This window comes from Monodon monoceros, unplaced genomic scaffold, assembly GCF_005190385.1.
Source record: "Monodon monoceros isolate NGI ecotype Baffin Bay Population unplaced genomic scaffold, NGI_Narwhal_1 Super_Scaffold_12, whole genome shotgun sequence".
NCBI classification, from domain to species: domain Eukaryota; kingdom Metazoa; phylum Chordata; class Mammalia; order Artiodactyla; family Monodontidae; genus Monodon; species Monodon monoceros.
Genome location: NW_021703768.1, coordinates 151,363,563 through 151,380,287, shown reverse-complemented (window position 1 = coordinate 151,380,287; position 16,725 = coordinate 151,363,563). Strand labels below are relative to the sequence as shown.

The 16,725-nt window shown below is 56.7% G+C and overlaps 1 protein-coding gene across 2 annotated transcripts; it reads right to left on the bottom strand.

Moving 5' to 3' along the window:
- RGS14 (regulator of G protein signaling 14) lies at positions 1-13,869 on the bottom strand. Of its 2 annotated transcripts, none has more exons than XM_029218134.1 (15): positions 13,669-13,869; positions 6,782-6,803; positions 6,415-6,593; positions 5,962-6,054; positions 5,733-5,876; positions 5,230-5,373; positions 5,002-5,113; positions 4,556-4,668; positions 3,892-4,095; positions 1,883-1,959; positions 1,509-1,635; positions 1,350-1,431; positions 1,201-1,247; positions 1,008-1,122; positions 1-725 (listed from the first exon to the last, which is right to left on the bottom strand). In XM_029218134.1, exons 1-15 carry the CDS (start codon positions 13,711-13,713, stop codon positions 523-525), a joined length of 1,707 nt encoding a protein of 568 aa, XP_029073967.1. In that variant the 5' UTR covers positions 13,714-13,869; the 3' UTR covers positions 1-522. The 2 variants fall into 2 exon arrangements, with proteins under 2 accessions (XP_029073967.1, XP_029073966.1); XM_029218133.1 differs by having other exon boundaries at positions 6,415-6,672; positions 13,669-13,724.
- Between the last annotated feature and the right edge of the window lie 2,856 nt (positions 13,870-16,725).

Here is a 16,725-nt window from a genome sequence, read left to right as displayed (position 1 = left end):
GGCAGAATAATAATTATTATTATAACAATATCATACATCCAGGACAAACCCAGCTGCCCCAAGCCAACTGCAAAATCCAAAAGTCCAGTAGCATCTCTGTGGGTAGAGGGAGGGGCTGCCTGCCTGCCTGCACCCCCAGACCTTACTCATACCAGCTCCCCGAGGAAGAGCCGGCCCCTCTTCCTACTCGTTGCTGAGGCCTGGCACATGGTGGGGAGGCTGGCACTGCCAACGCCGCCCCTCCATGTTGGGCACACCTGCACTGGGGGCTAGGCCCACTTCCCCCTGGTGGCCTGGCAGCAAGGGATGGACGAGCAAGCCTGTAAGGGACCAAGTGGTGGCAGCTGTGGAGTGTCACTCCTCTGAGTCGCCTCTCCATCCCCTCCCAGCTCTTCCTGCGGGCCTGCCCGTGGCAGGAAGGGGCCAGGGACACTCATGGCACAGACAGGGCATGCAGAGCGGGCCCATGGCATGCTTGGCCCGCCAGGTGCCATGCAGCCGGCCTGGACGGTTGGGCAGCTGTCAGAGGGCCGAGTGCACAGTGGAGTCTGAGGGGCTCCCCTTGGGCTGGGCCGCTGATTCAGTCTGTGGTGGGGCTTCCTGGGAGTTGGCTCCTTGGGCAGGCAGCTGCAGAAATTCTGGAAGCACCAGGTCCTCTTTGCGCAGAAGGCCCCTCTGGTCATGGGCTCCACTGCTCTGCACCCGGTTCAGCAGCTCCACCAGGCCTGGGGATGGCCGCAGAGTCAAGGGGACCATGGGTGCAGACCCACCTATGCTAGCCTACCACAGTCCTGCTGCCCTTACTATGGCCACAGCCTCCCTGACCCCAGCACCAATGCCCCCATCCCGCCCCCTGTCCCAGCCTTTCTGGTCCCTCAACCCCAGTGGACCCTGTTCCAGCCCCAGTGACATCCACGCCCCTGCCTCAGCTCAAGGCTCTCTAAGGCCACCCACCCTCAACGGTCCCCAACCCTTCTGGTCCCTAGCCACCATCATCCCCAAAGTACCTTCAATGTCACAGGTCTGCCGCTTCCCAGTGATACTACTGGGTGCCTGGGCCAGCGAGTTCAGGGACAGTGGAGGGAGGTGGGCGGCCTTGTCCTGGATTGTAGGCGGGCCACCCTGTGAGAATGTGGGGTTAGAGCCACAACCGGAAGGGGAGGCTGGCGGGCAAAAGAGGGTGCCCAGTCCCTCGCTCACCTGGCTGAGGCAGGGGGATATGTCGCCAGCTTCAGTGATCTTCACACCTGTGGCAGAGAGGGCCACCGTTCCTGTCTGCCTCTCGCCTGGACCCCCTTCCTCTTGGGCCAGAGCTGTCCCTTTCGAGCCCCTGGGCCAACGTCCCTTACCTGGGAGAGTGTCCAAAACCAATCTCTCGGCCGCCACCGAACTCACTAGCTTCCTCAGATCTAGTGGCTGCTTCTCGCCTGGCTGAGGGGACAGGTCAGCAGCCCGCGGGACAGGCAGCCCGCCCCGCTCCGCCCCTGCCCCTCGGCTACACGGCTCACCCGACGCAGCGCCACCTGTTGCGGGCTCAGGCCGTGCTTCGCCAGGATGGGCTGCAGCGCCTCCTGCAGCCGCTTGGTGGGCTTGGCGGAGATCCGCACCACGCGCTCCAGCGCCGCCAACTCGAGCCTGCGCGGGACCCTGGCGCTGCGGAAGGTCGGAGAGCCCGCCGCGCCTCTCCCCCAACCCACCTGGGACTGGCCGGAGAGAGGGTGGAGCCTGAACTGGGGAGGTGGGACCTCTTGGGGGTGGGGCCTTAGCCTAAGGGGCGGGGTTAGCACCAGGGGCAGGACTTGGAGAGAGAACAGCCGCCAGAACTGGGACCCAAACGAGTGCTGGGACCCCCGGACCCTAGACTGGAGCGACAGACACTTACTCGAAAGTGATTCTGTTCTCCAGCCGCACTTCCTGGTCCGCCAGCACGGTGCAGTCCTGATCCAGGACCAGGGCCTTCTGCAGGAGCCAGGCAGGATCTCAAAATTCCTTCTCCTTCCCTCCTCCCCCATCCCCGGGGTCTGAGGGAATAATCATCACTTCCTCCCAGGGCCTCCACTGAGGCTCCCTAAGGGCCAGAGGGAAGGGCCGGTGGCCGGGTAAGCCATAGAGATGCCGACAGAATACAAGACCGGGCTGGATCAGAGCCTAGTGGCAAGAATGCTGGACATGGGGCTTCTCTGGTGGCGCAGTGGTTGAGAGTCCGCCTGCCGATGCAGGGGACACGGGTTCGTGCCCTCGCCCGGGAAGATCCCACATGCCGCAGAGTGGCTAGGCCCGTGAGCCATGGCCGCTGAGCCTGCGCGTCCGGAGCCTGTGCTCCGTAACGGGAGAGGCCACAACAGTGAGAGGCCCGCGTACCGCAAAAAAAAAAAAAAAAAAAAGAATGCTGGACAGACTTGGAAAAGGAACAGAGTTATGAGAAACATGGAGGTGGGGTGGGCACGAAATGGTAATGGGGCTGCTTGGTTAAGGGGCAGGCTTAAGTCCTGGATCATGGGGCCACCTCTTCCTGAGCCAGGTCAGGATCTGCCTCCTGGACAGCTGCCCCTTGTCCCTCAGGCATGGGAAAACCAACTGGACCAGCTGGACGCATTTCCTCCCTCACCACCTACCTTTGGTCAGCCACCCAGGCCTTGTCCCTTTTTTTTACACTTGTCCACTTCTCTCCATTCCCACCTACTAAGGACACTTCTTGTCTCCTCACTGCAAAAAGGGCTCTTCCCCGCAAGACAGCTGTGAGGCCAGAAAGATGCGAAGTATCTGGCACACAGTAGGTACATAAAAGTAGCTGTAGTAATTACCACCCCTGGAGGCCCTGCTGCCTGCACCAGCCCGGGGCTGGGAGGCAGCCTCTTCCAGGCAATAGGCCTGTGCTGTGCTGCAGGGACAGGTGGAGTGTGGGTGGTGAAGTTATATTTAGCAGACATGAAAACCCATCAGGGCTGCAGAGGCTGCCTGGGTGGCCCAAGAAAGTGGGCAGAGCTTCTCTTACTGTGGCCCTCATACTCCCATGCTCCAGGCCCCTGAACCTACCCTGCACTTCTTCCCACCTGTGCCTGGACTGTCCTCCCCCCACAGCTCTGCCAGGCAAACTTGTCCTCATCCTCATCAACGGCCACCTCTCCCATGAAGCCTCCTGGGACCAACCAGAAATGCCTTCCTTGACCCAGAAACTCTCTGGAACTTCAACTCCTCCTCCTGATCACATCCTGCCTAGCTCACCTCCAGCCTTTGGACCTGGAGGACAGAACTCAGCCTGGCTCCCTCTGGCCACACCTGGCAGGGGCTTAGGACTGTTTACTGGGTGAATGAAATCCTGATGCGTCTCCCTGGGATACAGCATCCTTCCTTTAGATTTCCCCTTATTGGATGGTTTAGTTTAAGTGAATTTTGCCCTAGCCTCCTCTTTAAAGCTATGCTAGTTTGTACCTAAAGGAAAGTTTTTCATAGGTTGGGTGCAGTTAGGTGCCCCTGGTGGCAGAGGAAGTAAGGGATCCCCAAATGGCCATTTCAGGGATGGGCAGTCTGAACTCTGGGAGTGACAGGGAAAAACTCAGCTCCAGCAGTGGTTTTCCCCTACTCTTCCTCCCAGAGACTATCACAGTGAGGATGATGGCTGAAGCTGGAAACCAGGATGGGAATGGGGTGGGGACAGGATTTTCATGGGATGAGAGTGGATATCTGAGTTTGAGTGAGGAGTTGGTGCTGGGTTGATTTGGAGTTGGGCATGGGGCAGGGGGCTGGAGTTAGGAAGGGGGTGGGGATAGGGGATGGGGCTGGAATTAGGAGTGGAATTGGTGTTGGGGTCATGGCTGAGCAGAGACAGGAATGGGGGTGGGTTCAGGATCAGAAAGGGAGTTAGAGTTGGGGAACAGGCCAGGTTCGCACCTGCTCATTGCCCACCAGGTAGACCTTGATGTCAGGTAGAGAGAGGCCTCGTTTCTCACAGATGCCTTCCAGCATGTCACGGATGGTGAGGCCAGGTCGGGCTAGGGCCAAGGAGGCTGTGCCATCAGGCAGGTACACGCAGCAATACTTCCCTGGTCGGCTTTCACTCTCGCCTTCTGAGCTCCCAAGGCTCTTCCGGTGGCTCTGATTCAGAGCAGGTGTCAAGGGAGGTGATGTGTACACACGCAAGGACACACAGACAGGTACACAGAAAACGTAAGCTCACTGGGGCACACACAGGCATACACATGCCCAAGGGCACACTTGTAGGCAGGCAGGATACATCCTCCTACAGGAATACATGTATGCTCACCCAAACGTATGGGCACCCAGAGACGGGTCCACCCACTGACTGCTACACACGTGCTGTACACACCTGGGCACCCACACGTGCACACACATCAGCTGAAGAGGATGTGCACCCATAACATGCATGGGGCCCAATGTGGTGAGGACAGGAAGAAAGTGAGGAGGCTGAGTGGTTGGCCATGTGGATCAAGTGGAGGATGAAGTGGGGCCGGTGACTTGGAATGAGGGTGGCCACACAAAGGGGCCTGAGTAGTGGCCCGAGCCCACACCACGTCTCCCCCAGCAGTGGGCTCACCTCAGATTTGCTGCTGACAAAGGCAAGAAAGCCGAGGTCCAGACTGGCAGAGGAGTTGAGGGACCCCTGGGACTCTCGGCGCAAGGCTGAGTTTGACGCGCCGCCCCCTAGTTCTAGGGGAGAGGGAGAATGAGCAGGACAGCCCCTCCCCCAACCCCTCTGCCGGGGCCTCTCCCCAGCCAGGCGGACCCTGTTGGAGCCCTTTACAGGGGTCTAACGTGGTTTGGGTTCCTGGAAGCTTCGCTGCTGAGGGGGGGGGGGGCTTCCCAAACTTCTGGGGTCTAGCGTGGGAACCGAACCACCAGGGGAACATGGGGGTCACACGGACCTGCATTTCGATTTTCACAGTCCTAGAGACTGCGGGACCAGTAGGAGGAAGAGGGTGTTCTCCAGGCTTGCCCAGACTCCCGACCCCGCTCATCTCTGCGGCCCGCTCCTGCCCTCACCTCTGCGGAAGGACAAGCGGAGTGGGCGGCCCCCAGGGCCCTCCGCAGGAGGCAGCTGCCCCAACTCCTCCACGCCCAGCGGCAGCGACTTTCCGGGCTTCAGCTTCGGCTTCTGCAAGATACAGGGAAGCCACTGGCACTGGGCCGGGCCCCACCCGCAGGCAGACCGTGGGCACACCCTCGCAGATCTGCACCCGGTCGCCTGCCCCCACAGGCCGTCGTCCGCACCTTTCTCGTGGCGTCAGGGCTGCCAAGGCGCGAAGAGCCAGGTTCCCGCAGGGGGCGACCCTCGGCCTCCGCAAGGAGGCACTCGCGATACAGCGGGGATTTGACGAAGCGTGCATAGCTGTCAAACTTCATCAAGTTGAAGATCTGCGGAACCGGCGCCGGGGCGGTGAGCTGGAGTGGGCGCTCTGCGAGCCGCCAGAGTCCCAGACCCGGCCCTGGGGCTTGGCGGCGTCCGCAACCTAGGGAGCGAGCCCCTAGCCCTTCCTTGCTCCAGGTCCCGCCCCTAGTCCCTCCTTCACTGTCTCCTCTAGTCTTACCTCTGACCCGCGCCCTGCCCAACGTTTAGCTGGGTCCCAGCATCCAGATTTGCACTCTTCCCCACCCCATCCCCACCATCTCTGCCGCTCAGGGTCCGCCGCTGGATCTGGCCCTGCCTCTGCTCCACCGAGCTCCCTTCCAAGGCGCCACCCCTTATCTCAGGCCGCGCCTCCGGGACCGCTCACCTGAAGCTGCTGTGCCCGGAACATGTCCGGTCGGGGCTCTGCCAGCACCTCCTCGCCGAGCCAGGCCTGCCTGTCGATGTTCACCGGGCTCAGTGCCTGGCTGGACAGAAACTCCTGGTAGATGTTCCGGGCCTCCTGAGCTAACTGGGGCAGGACGGACAGGAGAAGGTCAGGGGCATGGCTCAGGCCCTGGTCTCATCTCGCCACCTCAGTTCCCCCTTCTCCCCACCTGCTGGGTGTCGCTGGCGGGGATCTGCTGGAAGCGCTCGCAGGCCTTCCAGAATGTCACGTTCTCAGCACTGAACTCCTTCTTCAGGAACTCCTGGGGGTGGGGAGAAGGAGGCACAGACACAGAGGCGAGACACAGAGACCCAGTCAGGGGATGTGGTCCAAGAGATTGGTATAGAGAGAGGGCCAAGAGGTCAAGCCAGACAGATAGGGTCAGACAGGCAGATGGGATGAGATCCGGAGGCACAGAAAGAAAATAAGAGGCAGAGAGAAGGAAACTTCCCAGCTGGGAGAAGAGTAAGAGAGTGCCAAAGAAAGGCCAGATGAGGCAGCTGACAGAGGAGTCCCACTCTGGCCAGCCTGAAACTCCATCCATGCCCTCTCCCATGCCCCCCACCCTTCCCCCCATGGTGGCCACTGCCATCTGCCCTCCCTATCCCACCCCAGGGCTTACAGTGAAGTAAGCCAGGCCCAGCGGGTCCTGCAGCAGCCGCTCGAAGGACAGGCCCCAGCTGGCCACAGGCTGCTCCTCGGTGGGGAAGGAGCTGCTGGGGCCACTGGGAAGGCTGTGGATGCTGAGGGAGCTGCCTCGGCCCTCTCCCTGGCCCTGGGGCCCCGCCGTGCTGCTCAGCTCTGCAGGGGGATGGACAAGTGCAGCTAAGCCTTGCAGCCTTCCCCAGCCCCTGGCCCAATCCCATCTCAGGTACTTTTCCTGGAAAGACAGCAAATGGCAGGGGTATCCCCACGCTGTTTCCACATACACCCCCCTCAGCCCCCACCCCCACCCCAGCCAGGCTTCCTCCACATACTCTGTCACTTACCTCCATCTGAGACAGCCACAACCTACAAGAAACCCGAGGTAGAGAGTCAGAGTAGAGCCCAGGGTGGATTCTCAAGGGATAGTTCTAGGCCCAGCCCCCAGGACTGGAGCTGTGTTCTCTGCCTGGAGGGCCGCCCTGGGCATTCTCAGCCAGGTCACTGCTTGCTCAGGGTTTTGCTCAGGCTGCCCCTGGCTCCCCTTCCATCATGTGCCAACCACTGTGTGCACTGGGACTTATACCAGGTACACCCCAGTCACCCCTGTTGATGCCCAGCACCCACTGGGTGAGCCTGGGTGTAGAGCATGGTGGGTAGGAACACAAACTTTTAATCTTGTCTCTGCCACTTACTAGTTGTATGACTTTGGGCAAGTAACTTGTTTGTCTCCATCTGTAAGTGAGGGATGATGATAATAATAGTTAACTTACTTCCTGGGCCCGCTGTGAGGATCAAATCAGTTTAATATATTTCCAGCGTCTAGAATAGTGGCCAGCATGTGGCAGGTGTTATAAGCAATGTTTGCTGTTGTCTTTGAGGAAGGAGAGGTGTCTCTGAAACTGATGATCTCCTTATTGCAACTGCCTCCTCTTGGAAACACCCCACCATGGGCAGGGCATAGGATGCTATTTTATAGTAGAGAGCAGTGGTTCTCAAACTTTAGTGTGCATTAGAATGATGGCGGGGGGGAACCTCCAGAGATTCAGTTTCAGGAGAGCCTAAGACTCTCCATTTCTGACAAGATCCCAAGCACTGATGCTGCTGGTTATGGACTACCCTGTGAGTAGCTGTAGAGGCCAATCCCTTCCTCTGCGCATCCCCCTTTCCCCCACATGCACAACTCTGACTTCTCTGGGAATCCCAACCATTAGTGAAACAGAAAAACCCTCCTTTCAAAATGACTCTTGCAGTGGTTTCCCTCGGTCTTCCTACCTTCCTAGCAAATCCTCCAGCTTCCTCATCATCTATACACACAAGGTGGTCTCTACCCCTCTCTGACTCTGTTCTGGGCCCTTTCTCCCTCCCACATCTCCCCAGCTTCAAACACACATAGCCAACTTCCTGCTGACATCTCCACCCAAATGCCCCACAAGCCCTTCCAACTCAGCCAGTCCCAATTGGAAACCACCTCTGCCACCACCAAAGCAGGGCACGGAACCAACTTCCCTGAATCTGGTTTTCCTCCCATCACCTGGGCTCCTAACACCAGGGCTTGACTGATCCCCAGTTCCTTCCTCCCTCTCACCTCCTACATTTTCACTAGGTCCTGTCACAGGAGCTTCTGCCACCTGTCCCTTCGTTCCATCCCTACTGGAAACAAGTCTGCAAACATCTCCTCCCCAGGAAGCTTCTCCCTGCCCTCCCGGCTGGAATCTCCCTCTCTGTTCCCCAACCTGGGAGCACCCGGGTCACACATCTGTGGGCCAGAGCTGGCCTGCAAATAAGTAGGACATTATTAATATCAGAATGTTTTTGGTTTTTTTTAACTTTAAAGGGGTTTCCCACATATGAAAGTCAGGAGTTTTACATGAAACCCCAGCTTTCTGCCCCAGCTACCTTGAGCTTCTTCCCAGCATGGCAACCTTGGCTGGCCCTGAGCAGCAACCGCTTTCCCTAGAAGGGGTTCACACTCTCCTCAGAGGTCTCTGGGGCCAGTTTGATGCATTTATGTTATTTATGGAGGCAGGCCCCAGACTACCTGAGTTCACATTTGTGCTGTGTGACCTTGGGCAGAGTACTTTACCTCTCTGTGCCTTAGTTTCTCCCTCTATACAGATGGGGCAAATAATGGTCAGGACTTCAAAGGCTTGCTGTGATTAAATAAGTTAAATATACATAGAAAGAGAGCTCATAACACTGTCTGGCATGTGGAAAATATTCAAGGAACATTACTATTATTGTTGTCGCATTAGTATTGGTGTCTGGCCCTGCTTCAGCTTTCAATTTTGCCAAGCCCTGTGGTCTAGGGAAGAACACAGGGATCGGGTCTGTCAGACACGGATTCAAATCCTAGCCCTGTCCTTCTCTAGTTTTACAACCTTGGGCCCCTCCCTGAGCCTGCCTCCAAGCTGGAGCATGGGGCTAAGACATTATGGAGGAGGAGGGAAAGCTTGTGCAGAGGGAGGCTGGACGTGGAACTACCCTGCACGCCCTCCCCTGGCTGCCCCAGCCTTCGCCCTCCTGCCTTTGCACTTGCCCATCTCACAGCTTCATGGGAATTCTCTCCCGGGGCTGCAGGACAAAGTCTCAACTCCTGGGGTGTGTGAAGGGGACAAGTTGAAGCCCAAGGTCCCTTCCAGCTGTTCTTTCCCTTTCATGGCAGCTGCCCTCATGCCTGCACCTGCCTGTCCCACGTTCTTCCTCCCCAGGCTGCTCTGTGGCTGTTCCCAGTCTTGGTTACTGCCCTCCGTCCAGGTCTCCGGGAACCATCCTGACTTTCCCCTCCCACTCCGCGGTGGCCACCTGGCCCTCCCTCTTCCCCGCACCAAGCACACACCGGGCCTCTCTCTGGCCCGCCCTCCAACCCAGGACTCAGCCTCTCCCTTGCTCAGGGCTCTCCACGGCACTTTTCATGTGTCAGGGGGTGGGGCACGGGATGCTCTTGGGCAGCCCAGGACCCCAGGGAAGGCAGAGGGCCCTGGGCTTGGCTTCACTCCTATTTCATTTTGTTCTTTACATCCTGTTGAATAGATCGTGTCTTTACGTGGGGCTGGCTCCCAGGCCCTCTTCCGGCCCCACTCCTCACTCTGGGAGGCAGAGCAGTTGCTGGGTTACCGCTGAAGCTCTGCCTGAGCCTGACTAATAAACCCCTTCAGCCTCCCCCATTGCCCTCCCCCTCACCTCCACCCTACACTTCATCAAACTTCTATTTTCCCCACACCCCTTCACACTCCTGCTTCCTGCTTTACTGTTTCCTCTGCCTGGTATCTGCTCCTGCTTCCCCCACCTTACAGCTCTCCAGTCTCTGCCTGTTGACATCAGTCTTCCCTAAACACCAGTTGCCCCGAATCCCCCTGCCCACCACACTGCTGCCCACCTATTTGTAGGCCTCTCCCCTACCAGCCTGTAGCTCCTGGAGGGCAGGCCTATACCATAGGAGAGAATCAGCCTGAACTCCCTCCTCAAAGAGCACCCTCTTTGCCCAGGTGCTCCCAAGCAGCCACAAGGGCCCAAGTTGCCCTCCCCTGCCCTCACAGGAGGCGCTGGTACCCCCTTTGCCAGGGATGCTTTGACTCCGAATACCCCATGCAGTTCTTCCTGGGCCCCTCTTGCCCCACTAGATATTAATAACCTGGTCTGAGACAGGACGCAGATCCAGAGGTGGCAGGGAGCGGGGATGGGGTCCAATTCCAGATTGACCATTCTGAGGCAAGTAACTTCCCTTCTCTGGGGCTCAGTTTCCCCCTGGGTAGCATTGGGCTCAGCATTCCCAACCTCCTGGAGCTGCCAGGAAGGGTGAGTCAGCGAGGCCCCATTTGTGAATGTGGCAGGTGTGCAGCAGGGAGAGTGGCATGCTGCTGCTGCCGCTGCCTGGGGCTCTGATCTGCCCAGGCTCCTGGGTCTGGGGAAGTTGTGCTGAGCAGGGCTGGCCTTGCCCCACCCTGGCTTGCCTGAGGAGAAGTGGTGAGTGAATGGGAGAAAAGGGGAAGAAAGGAGGAGGAAGGGTGTGGTGGCCAAGCGGCAACCCCAACCCATGCTCTGGACTCAGTTTGCCAAACATTTTTCCTTGGAAATGGGCCCTGGGGGAGCCACTGGTATCTGAGAATACAAAGATGAGAGTGACCCGACATTTCCTGAGCTCTCCGACAGACAGAGAACATGGACGGCACACATCCATGTCACACATCCAACCTCACATCCTTATCCTATGTGGCAGGTATTATTACGCCCATTTTACAGATATGGAAACCTTGGCCCAAAGAAATCACACAGCTGGGAAGTGCCTGAGCTGAAATTAGGGCCAAAGTGTGCCTGACTCTGGAAACCTAATGTCTCCCCTCCACTGAGCTGCCTTCCTGGGTGAACAGCAGACGTACCGGGGACCTGGAAGCCCCAGGGCCTCAGCCCTTGTGGCATAGATGGGCAAGGTCGATTGGGGTAAAGGGCTCAGGGGCTCCTGGATGAATTCTGCCCCCTGGAGGGGTGACTTCAAAGGGAGGGCTGATTTACTGAGCATCTTCTGGGCTCGGCCCTCTATATCATCTTATTTCATCCCGGCTTGGGGTGACTGAGGCCCAGAGATCCTCTCTGGGTAGACCCACTGAGAACCCTGGCTGCCTGGCTCTTCAGCCTGAGTCAGCTTTGTGGAGCTGGCCTATGGCCCTGAGCTAGACTCCAGGAATGTAGGCCAAGGTACAGTGGGCTCTGCTTTGCAGGTCTTCCTGTGCAGGGAGACTAACTGGGCACCCTGAGAGTGACAGGATGCAATAACTGCTCCTCTCCAGGCTTCAGGCTCGCCAGCCCTTGGGCCTTGTCCCTGTACACACATCCTGTTTCCCTGTGTGTAGGCCTTTCCCCATGCTGTTCCCTCCTCCAGCTGGCACATCGTTTCAGGACATCTTCCACACCAACAATGCACGAAGTGAGTGGAGAAGTTTGTTCTCCCTTCCGGTCTTCCTCAAGCTTTCTCTATTCCTGACCTACTGCTCTTACCCAAACCTTAATTTTATTCTGGTATTTGCGCTCGTGCCTTTTGTGCCTTGCCAGACCAGGAGCTGTTTGAGGGCAGGGCCTAGGGCGATGGGCCTTGGTCTTGATGCCTGGGACAGGGCCAGCACCAAGCAGGCCCTAAGGAGGGATTATTGAATGAATGCATGAGTGAACAAATGAAGTGGGAGTTGGGACTCTGTGAAGGCATCTCTGGGAGGGAGGCTGGGAGCCATCTGTAAGTGACAGGTTTCATTGCAACCCCCTGACAAGCTGAGTGGCAGAAAGACGAGGCTGACAAATGAAGTTGCCTCAGCAGGTAATGATGGTGGTGGTGGGTGGGGTTGGTGGCAGGAGGAGGTGGGGGAGGACGGAGCCAGGCAGTTCTGGGAGGTGGAGGAGACCTGGCATCGAGTCAGATTGGCCTGGTTCAAATGCGGATCCCTCTCTTGCCAGCTGCCCTTAGCACGTCATGTACTCCTTTGAACCTCCCTTAGGAGGTGACTCATGGAAGGAGGCTGACAGCTGGCCTACATCTATGCATATCCGATGCTGGTCTGTCCCTCCCTGTCTCAGCTGAGTGTGGCCTCAGAAGGCTGCCCGATGGCCAGCAAGTGGCCAATCTGTTACCCTCGGGATTCCAAGAGGTGGCACAGAGTTCAGAATGGGTCCGGAAAGGGCAAAGATAAACCTGTGTGTGAACGTCGCTGAGAAAAGCAAGTCCATGGGCTTGCAGGGCTGGGGGTAGAGCTTGGGGGCCTTCCCTGCTCTGAATGACTCTTGAGTAGAGAAGCTATAAGTTGATGTGGGACGGGCAGAGGCTGGATCTCTCTCTGGGCCCCCTCAGCTGCCCTGCAGTTCTGGACACTGCCCAGAAGCAGCAACCCAGTTGCCCTCTGGGGTGGGCGTGGGAGTGGGTGTGTTCCTCCTTGGCCTGGATGCTTTGGGAGGGGTGAGCCAAAGCATCATGCCTCCAGGGAGTGCGAGGCCCATGGATGCTCGAACTTCCAAAGTCATTTTGATGGTAGAGATAGTGAGGTGGGGGACATGGCCAGCTTGGAGGGATTTGCCTCTCTCCTGCCCAATAAAGAGATGCTGGAGGAAGAGGTATGGAGACAGGTCTTGGGAATTAGGAGGAGGAGTAAGGGTGGGGAGTGGCTCAGCTTCTTGGTGAGGCAGGGGATCCTTGAAAAGGGGCTGAGAATGAAGGGGGGCATTGGGCTGACATTTATGGAACCCCCATGGTGGGTCAGGGGGCTCATATTCATTATTACACTTAATCGTCTCAGCAAGACTTTGAAATCCATTTCAAACTCCTCCTTTTATAGATGAAGAAACTGAGGGTCAGAGAGGACCCTCTAGTAAGGGACAGCAGAGCTGAGATTAGAACCCAGGTCTCTCTGGACCCATTGGCTTTGTCCCACAGTACTAGGCTGGGGCTGGGTAGGCGACTAGGACACTGGACTTTCTGGAGTTTTTAGGAGGGGCTGGGACTCTGCCAAGTGGCCTGGTGTCCTAGGGAGAGAAGAGAAGACCGACACAGCCAGTTCCATCTGCTGAAGCGGGTCTCTTCAAGGGCAGCTCTCACCTGGATGCCAAGCAGCCAGGGAGAGGATTTAGCAGTAGCCAGGGGCACCCTAGTGCTCAGCTCCCCCCACCCGTCCTAGTAGCCCAGGAATAGAACAGACAGAAGCTGTGCCAACCGGGCCTGACCCTGCTGACCCATCCCAGGCTGCCCAAGGACTGCTAGCTCTGGCAGGAAGCCTTTGGAGTAGGTCTAGGTGGAGGTCAGTGACCCATTAAGGGCTGCCCCTTACCTGACCTTGGGCATCAGGACACTGGGTGAGGGAGGGGGCTGAGGTTAAGTGAGGTATGGGGGCTTGGGTCCCCGTAGGGGTGTACAGGGGGCAAAGGGCATGCCAGGACTCCCTGCTACCCTAGGATGCAGTCAGCCCCAGATGGTGCCAAGGTAGTAGGTAAGAGAGCAGTGGGGACTGGGCCAGAAGCCTATGCCTGCTCTCCTCTGGCCTCATCACCGGAGTGGCCCCAGGTCCCCATCAGAACCGTCTGGAAGGTCCTGGGATGAGGGTGCCAGGTTCTACCACCTGCTGCTGCCTCTCCCCAACTTCTCCCGCCCGCTGGCAGCATGCAGGCTCTAGCCCAGCCCTGCCGGGTGTGCCTGTTGGGCTCCACCCTGGGTGTACCCACCCCCTCCCTGTGGGCCTGGCCTGGAGCCCGCACTCACCATGCGTCCGTTGGGGACGCCCAGGTGCTTGGGCTTCCCTGGCATGCCGCTGCTGTTCACGGGTCCCCACTGCGGGGGGCGCCCACCATGGGGACTGTGGGCAGCTCTGGCCAGAGCCTGCACAGCGAAGGGCAGGCAGCAGAGAGAGAGCCCAGCTCCGCTCCTGCGGGCCCTCACATCCTGAAACACCAGCTCACTACCTCTTTTCTCTTCCACAGGAAGTGTCTCTATAGAAACCGAACCACAGAAAGAAGCAAGGTCTAAGAGAGCGAATGCTTCTTCCTACACACACACACACACACACACACACACACACACACACACACGTGCGCGTGCGCACGCGCACACACACATTCACACGCACATACACATGCTGCCAATGCACCCTTGGCAGTGCCCCATGCAGGCACCAACACACAGCAGAGGCCTCTGTGTGCCCAACAAGGAGCCCAGCCTGGTCTGGCCAAGCCTGGGGAGTTCCAAGGGCACATCTGGGCACACAGAAGTACACATTCACACACCTAGGCAACTTCATGCACCCTGCAGGGGCTACCATAGACACAGGGACATGTGTACTGTGAGGTGAGTGTCCACTTGTGTACTTTACTTAGCACATACCTATCCCACACCGGCTGTGTGCTTGGCGTGTGCACACTCAGCACCCCTCCCCCAGCACTTGTGCACATGCAGTTACTACCTCTGTCCTGAGACATCTCCAGGCTGTCCTTTGCAGGCCTGTTCCTGGGTGTGGACAAACAGATACATTGCATGCATGGTCATGCGCACACAGACCCTTCAGGTGTACAGGTTAGAAACACACAGGTTCTCCCTCATCAGGAACACCTGAGCGTTCGGTCATATGTATGCACAGCCCTTCGGACATGTGCATGTGACAGACACATCTGCCTGTCACATATGAACACAGGCACATATGAACTCAGACACCCCAGTGACATGTGCAACCAAGTATGCACACGCTCGCCCACCTGGGCAGGGAACAAATCAGGCGCATCTGTGCCCAAAGACACGTGTGCGTTTATAGTCATTCACATAAAAGTCCCACCTTGGTGTAGTACTGTCGGCTGAAGAGGGACACCCTGCTTCCTCAGCCTGGCCCAGTCCTCAGTTGGCCTCTTTCTTACATGTGCCTGTACCCACTATGGGACTTGTATTTTACCTAAGTATGGGCTTACTTAGAGCCCTCAAGTCACCCACCACTCCAGTTTGGACCCCTCTTTCTACAAGGATAAGGTGACACCCCTCTTTCATATTCTACCCTCTACTCCACTGCCCCCTTCTAGGGCCATGACCTGAAACCTTCAGAGGTGGAAACTGAGTGATTCTTCACCACAAATTCATGTCCTAGTCCTCCTGGGCACACAGCTAAACTTTAATTTCCCAGGCTCTCTCACAGTCAGGTGTGGCCATGTGCTAACTAGTTCCCACCAACTGAATGTGAGTGGAGTGATGTGTGCCAAGGCTTTTCAGCCCTTTGTGTCCTCCACATTCTCTCCTTCCCCTTTAGCTGACTGGATACAGAAGATGATGAAACCCTAAGGGCTTGTGGAGCCACAAAAAGGAAGGAGCCTAGGTCTCCACATTAGTGTAAGAAGGCAAGCCATCCATCAACCAGGAACACCAGCCTTGGACTGTTAAGGGAGAGAGAAATCAACTTCTTCTAGCTGTTTTACACATTAGAGTCTATTTGTTATAGCAGTTAGCATTATCCTAGTTAATATACCTCTTCACCCAGTCCTAACTCACTTCTTTCCAGACACCTTGTTCCAGGCCAGACAGACAGAGGGATTCAATAAAGTCAGACTTGGTGTGTGTATTGGGAGTTGCATTTGGGCCTGGAGCATTGCCAATGGTGGTCTTAATAAGGTGCATGACGGTGTCAATATACCTGTGATGGGGGGTGGCTGTGCCATGGATCAGGGCCTAGCCTCATAGGGGGTTTTAAAGTTTACAAGCTCTCCCCCCTAACATGACCTCTAGACCAAACATTCATTCTTTCACCAATTACTTATTAATCAACTTTATGTGCCAAGCACTTTTCTAGATGCTGGGGATTAAGTAGTGACTATAGCTGGTAAAAATCTAAGCCCTCATGGAGGTCTAGTGGAATGCACATGTCCTTGTTTGCACAGATACAGATAAATCTCTGAAATATACATACATATATATATCGCTAATTTAAAAAAGATGTCTCAGCACTTAATCCTGAAGAAATTCATTCATTCAACAGGACGACTTCTTAAAGGAGCAGGAAACCAACTGTCCCACCCTGTGATCTATAACAGGGGTCATTAATTCAAGTGTCTAGAAGGGCCAGGCAGGTGCTGTAAATTAGTGGCCAGAGTGGAGACTAGCTTAGAAAAGTAAGGCATTTTTAGCAGGGCAGCCCCATGAGCCTAGTGTGGTTGGGTCTTCCAATTTTTCCTGAGAAGCTGGAAATTTGGATTTTTAATTTGAATTTGTCTCCTGATCTAAAATATCGGTAGTTAAGTCATTTACTGAAATAGCATCAGCAAGAGCTCTATTTGGCTGTGGGCCACCAGTTTTCCACCTTTGCTCCACGGACAGCTTTCCCGGACCTTTCCTGGACGCTTCCTGCTGCGCCAGGCAGGCACTACAATCGTTTGGATACGAATGGGCCCCAGCTATCACTGGGACGGGATTCGGGTCTGCTCCTCCTGCTGAAACCCAACTGGGCCTGAGGAACTGGGAATGCTGGACGCCATCAAGTAAAGGAATTCTGTTTCCAAAGGCGTGGAGCCAGAAATGGCTAAAAAGTCTCGCCCTAGTGAGTTCTAGGTGGCGCGGGAGTTGGAATTCTAGTCTCCGCCTTCAATTTAGAACTCACTTCTGCTTGGACTGGGAAAGGTTACTCCAGGGACGCCACCAGTGGCCAGAGGCCAAGAGAGTTCTAGGCTTCGTCTTCCCAGCCCGCGCGAGCGGCCCATGAAAACTACAAGTTCCAGCATGCCCCACTTCACAGACGACCCTCGCGCTGCCCGCCGACACAAATCATCCCTCTGCTCCCCGTTGGCCCAC

Coding starts and splice junctions, on each gene's coding strand:
- RGS14 (XM_029218133.1), bottom strand. Junction 5,877..5,961: donor CCGCCAGCGACACCCAGCAG/GTGGGGAGAAGG, acceptor GTCCTGCCCCAG/TTAGCTCAGGAGGCCCGGAA. Junction 1,432..1,508: donor AACAGGTGGCGCTGCGTCGG/GTGAGCCGTGTA, acceptor CTGTCCCCTCAG/CCAGGCGAGAAGCAGCCACT.